Here is a 5,218-nt window from a genome sequence, read left to right as displayed (position 1 = left end):
GGGGCGGTGTCGAGATGCCAAGGCCCAGGCTGGTGTAAGAACGTGGTGCAGGGGACGGGGTCCAGCCCACGCATCCCTCTCCCTCTCTCCCTCTCGTGGCTCACCACCCGCAGTGGACGCCATCTCACTTCACATACCTGCCAATGCACGGCACTGTCGCCTCCACGATGGAGCGCAGACCTTGGCTCAGGGGGACAGTATTGTCCAGGCCAGGTTGCTGCTGGACTCGTCCCCGCCCCACATCCCAATCTCAAACACTCTAAGGTTCAGGTGCGCAGGGTCGCCCCTACTTCTCCGGGGAGAGAAAGGGGCTGCTGCTAGGGGGACGGCTGGCTAGAACGCGGAGCCACCCTCAGTCACTCGCCCCGCAGCGACTCTGGCGACCGCAAGCAGATCCACAACATACTGAGCACGCTGGGGCTGCGGCCCTCCGCTGCCGACTGCGACATCGTGCGCCGCGCCTGCGAGAGTGTGTCCACGCGCGCCGCGCACATGTGCTCGGCCGGGCTGGCAGGTGTTATCAACCGCATGCGCGAGAGCCGCAGCGAGGATGTGATGCGCATCACAGTGGGCGTGGACGGCTCAGTGTACAAGCTGCACCCCAGGTGAGCCCTCGCGGGGCGCCCAGGCCCGGGAATTCGTGACCACCTTCTGTCTCCCGGGTCCACATGCAGGGGGAAGGGCAGCCGCATCCTCATCTAGTGGGACTGGTCCAGGAGGATGGGCAGGGCGAGGCCGGGCGCGGTCTGTGCACACAGGGAGGGACAACAGCAGCCTGCTCCCCCTGTCCAGCTTCAAGGAGCGGTTCCACGCCAGCGTGCGCAGGCTGACGCCCAGCTGCGAGATCACCTTCATTGAGTCGGAGGAAGGCAGTGGCCGGGGTGCGGCCCTGGTCTCAGCTGTGGCCTGCAAAAAGGCCTGCATGCTGGGCCAGTGAGGGCAGAGGACGAAGGAAGGCAGAGAGCTCAGCCACCACTGGAACCCCGCTCTGCGAGGGCAGGGCGCTCCCACAGGTGATCCCAGTCTGCTGAGGGCAGGAGGCCTCGCCTGGAAGGACCCCAACGCTTCAGTCTCACCACCACCCCTGGAAGATGGGGTGGACCAGAGCCAAGCAGGCCTCTTCCCTCCCCCAGGGCACAAGGGGTGGGGGTGAGGAGGATTGGAACAGGATTCCTTCCTACTGAACTCAGTAACCAAGGGAGTTGCTCACAAGGACTTGGTTGTGTCCAGCGCTTCCTGCCTTTCAGAGCTAGGGCCTAGGCCTCTGCTGGGAGAGGGGTGCTCCAAGGCTGCTGTGGCTTGGCTTCTCTGGGCATTCACCTTTCCTAGGGAGGCAAACCCAGACCTGGGCCCCTTGGGCTGCTGATCACCCTAGTCTGGCTATTTTCTAGCCTGTGGCTCCAGAGACCCAGGGGTGGTGGGCGGGGGACAATGGGATGGACTTCCCAGACTTCCAGGTACCCCAGGCCTTGCCCTTCCACACCGCACCCCTGAGTGGGTCATGCTTCTGGGTGGACCACCAGGAGGTACAGGAGACAGAGCCCCAAGTCTCTGCCCCAACAGGCCTACAAAAGGGAGAAGGCCCCCCTTGCCCCATAGGCAGACTGGGAGCACCCCATGGACAGCCCAGGAAGAAACCCAGAGCAGCATTCAGGGGGTCCCCAGATCCACCCTCTTATCCTCACCAGAGGCCATGCCCCTGTTTCCATGTCAACCTGGGACTCCAGGGTTTTTTAATTAAAGACTTTAAGAGATTCAAACACTGTTCTGAACTCTGTGCATAAGGACTGTGGGGACAGTGCATGAAGGGGCTTCATCACATGGGAACAGAAACTATGGAGGCCTCAATGCATCTTGGAGTCTGCCATCCTCTCTACCAGCACACAGGAGAGTGAAGAGTGACAGACCAGCTGGAACAGGCGACAAGGCTCGACAGGGGGCGGGCATAGTACTGATAGCACACTGCTTGCCCGCGGAATGCGTACAGAAGAGAGAGCCAGGCCTGGCCCAGCATGCGAAGGGGGATAAGTCCTACTTCAGATCTGCTGCAGTCCTGCTGCAGGCTGATCTCAGAGCCGCTTAGGTTGTGACAGTGTCTAATGGCCAAAGATAAAGAGGCTACACTATTTCTAGGGTCCCCCCACATGTTCCATGGATGAAATGACTATTTAGGGTTAGCCAAACACAGGGCCTAATGCTGTCTTTATGTGGCATAAACACAGTTACAGATAAACACACACGAGGGGTCTTCCAATAGTTGTAGAAGATTCATGTGATAGAGCTATACACAGATTTCAAATTTCTTTTTCTGTTCCAAGATAAGTTCATAGTTTTAAAAAATTTTGCCAGAGAGAAATAGAGCTAGGGGGTGGAGGTTAAAAATCTCCCACCACAGAGAATGGCCATTCTGTAATCCCTTCTCTTCCATCTCTCCTCTCAGGGATTTTGGCATGTGTGTGCACACAAACCCCACATGTTTCAGGACCAGCAGTTGGTGTAATGGCTATGTTGGTGTAATGACTGGACTCCCACGTAGTCAACTGCAGTTTGAGTCCCGGCCCGGTGGCTTAAACATACTCTGGGTGTGTGTGCATGCATGCCCAAGATCCCGAGAGGAGAATGGAGAAGAAGGGATTACGGAGTGGCCATGCCCCGCTGCGGGGGGGGCGGGGGGGGGGGGTGATTTCTCATTTTCTGTCTCTCTGTCTCTCTGGTGAGCACATGCACCCTATAGCAAAAACCTCTCCAACAGACAAACAAACAAAACCCCAGCATGTTTCTTCAACTGCTGGGTCCAGGACTCAAACTGTAGGATCAGCCATGTGGATCCAGCTGCCCCAACCATCATGCAACAGACTGGCCTAAACTGATATTTTTTAAAAAGCATTTTATTTTATTTTATTTTATTTATTTATTCATTCTTTTTTTTTTTTTATTTGACCAGAGAGAGACAGAGAGAGAGAGAGAGGGAAAGCAAGACCGCAAGTCACCAGGTCCAGGACTCAAACCATGGTCAGCCATATGGGAGTGTCCAGCGCCCTAACCACCACACCACCTGCTGGTCCCCTAAACTGGTATTTTAATTCCATTTTCCAATAACTTTTTGAAGACCCAATGTATTTATATAATTTTAATGCATATTCATTTGTTTTTATATAACCAAAGGGCTTGTGTGCTCACTAGAGAGCTAGAGAGAGAAAAACACTCCCGACGGGGTATGGTCTCACACAGTCTCTTCTCTGTTTCTCCATCTTTTCAGGATTTTGGACGTTCACATGCACTCAACGTATTTTTCAAACCTTCACAGCTGGAACTTGAATTTCAGTCAGCCCTGTGGGATACAGCTCCCGTAACTACTAGGTTCCTGGGCCACCCCACACTCATTTTTTAGTGAGAGAAACTACCTAGGGCTGACTTCATGGCTGGGTGGTTAAGGCAGCCAGGTCCCATGTGCCTGACTGTGTGGTTTGGGTCCCAGACCCATCAGCTTGAGAAACACATCAAGTGTGTGTGTGTGTGTGTGCCCACAATTCCAAAAGGAAGAAGAAACAGAGAAGAGATTGCCATGTGACCATGCCCCATGGAGGGTGCTTCCTCTTCTCTTTCTCTCTGTCTCTCTCTCTCTCTCTGGTGAGCACATGTGCGCTCTGGCACACACACACACACAAACTATATAGCAAATCTGAAACTGTGTTGTATTTCATTCAGAGCTCCCCCCCAAGGTTATGGTTAGAGGGAGTCATGCTGCTCCTCCTCTGGTCTCCTGTGATTGCTCTGCTCTTCCTAGTTCTGAGTTAACTCCTCCAGTTAGCATAAGCACCACCTGCTCCATTGTCAGCTCTGATGGACTGGCGGCTGAGCACCCACATACTGGAACACATTCTAATGGAAACTGCTCCTTCGTGTTACAGTTTAGGATGCTGTGTTGTTTTTAACTCTTCATGTAGGTAGGTTAGGTATCTGAATGGAAATGAATGAGTTGAGATCCAGAAACAGAGCTTCATTTCCAGATAATAAAGAAGAGCTAAATACTTGTTACACAAAAGGGGCACTGATGGTCCCGCACTGTCCAAGCTGGCGCTGGTAGAGACGGGTCTGTCCCCCTGGGAGGGATTGGGGCAGCCTTGCACAGCCATGTTCTGGGAGGCAGCGAACCTAGGCAGCAAGCCCAGTTAGCAGGGCCACGCCTGCTGTGCAGCCCCTTGCTGTGCCTTTGCCGAACAGCAGAGGGCACTGGGCTCTTCAGTCTATGCTCAGTACCTCGTGAGGGCCCTGTTCCCAGCCTCTGTGGGAGATCCAAGGGGGTGCAAGGAGTCTAGGCTTATGCAAAACAGCATTACACAGGTCAGGGTCCTTTGAGAACATGGCTTCTACCGGGCAGGCACCCAGGAGGGGGAAAGCGGTCAGTGATCTCTCAGGTTGTTCAAAAGCAAATGGTTCTGTGAGGGGTCACAGCCAGCTCAGGGCTGCTTTATGTCCCTCTGTCAGAGGCCAGAGCCAGGGCTGAGGTCTACCACAACCTCTGGGAATCCCTAGGACCTCAGACCAGAGAGCACCACAGAACCTGCTGCCCTCCCACACCTGTGAGGCCCTGGGTCAGCCCTCTGCAGCAATCCTCTTGAACTGGATAGGTCTATGGCTGGGCCAGCATGATGGATGGGCACGTGGGGGAAATGGGCATTTGTTCGGCACATACAACAGTGAGAACATGGGGCTCGCTCTGCTTGGGGGCAGTGCACCCGGTCCTACCATGATTCACAGGCACTAGGATGTCCACGGAGGACATGTGAAGGTCACAGGAACATGACTGGAATCTGCCTGGGCCTGGGCCTCCCCTGGCCCCAACAGGGGCTGCCAAGTTTGGGCCTGTCCTGAGCCCCCTCCTTATTTGGACCTGCAGGTGATAAGGCTGAAACATAAAGGGGTTGGGCTCTTCCACACAGCCAGACTACTACAGAGAGGATGGTGAGTGTGGCTGATGAGAGGCCAGTCTTTGGGCTCAGGGAGCAGATCCAGGATGCCTGTCCCTTCCTTGGGCTCAGAGAGGGGTCTGCAGGCCCAGGACAGGCCCTGATCTAGCTCTACTGGGGGTTTTCTGGCTGGGGCTGGGGCTGGGGCTGGGGCTGGGCTGGGGGAGGCTTTGGAGAACCGGGGAGAGGACAGTCACTGTCCATGGTGTTGCAGGCTAGTCGAAAAGGAAACACCCCGGGGGAAGGCG

The 5,218-nt window shown here is 55.2% G+C and overlaps 2 protein-coding genes across 2 annotated transcripts in view; both read left to right on the top strand.

Annotated features, from left to right (window-relative positions):
• Positions 1 to 1,760, top strand: part of GCK (glucokinase) — a 12,785-nt gene extending 11,025 nt beyond the window's left edge. The window contains exons 9-10 of the mRNA XM_006166015.3: positions 372 to 605; positions 793 to 1,760. Coding sequence (XP_006166077.1) covers positions 372 to 605; positions 793 to 937 — 379 coding nt within the window. The 3' untranslated portion in view covers positions 938 to 1,760. The remainder of the gene's footprint in view (positions 1 to 371; positions 606 to 792) is intronic.
• A 1,884-nt stretch (positions 1,761 to 3,644) lies between these two features.
• Positions 3,645 to 5,218, top strand: part of MYL7 (myosin light chain 7) — a 4,097-nt gene continuing 2,523 nt past the window's right edge. The window contains exon 1 of the mRNA XM_006166014.3: positions 3,645 to 4,965. Coding sequence (XP_006166076.2) covers positions 4,963 to 4,965 — 3 coding nt within the window. The 5' untranslated portion in view covers positions 3,645 to 4,962. The remainder of the gene's footprint in view (positions 4,966 to 5,218) is intronic.

The sequence above is a fragment of the Tupaia chinensis genome, unplaced genomic scaffold (genome assembly GCF_000334495.1).
Source record: "Tupaia chinensis unplaced genomic scaffold, TupChi_1.0 Scaffold144150_1, whole genome shotgun sequence".
NCBI lineage: Eukaryota > Metazoa > Chordata > Mammalia > Scandentia > Tupaiidae > Tupaia > Tupaia belangeri.
The sequence above is the reverse complement of the archived record's forward strand: the minus strand, read 5'-3'. Positions and strand labels throughout refer to the sequence as shown.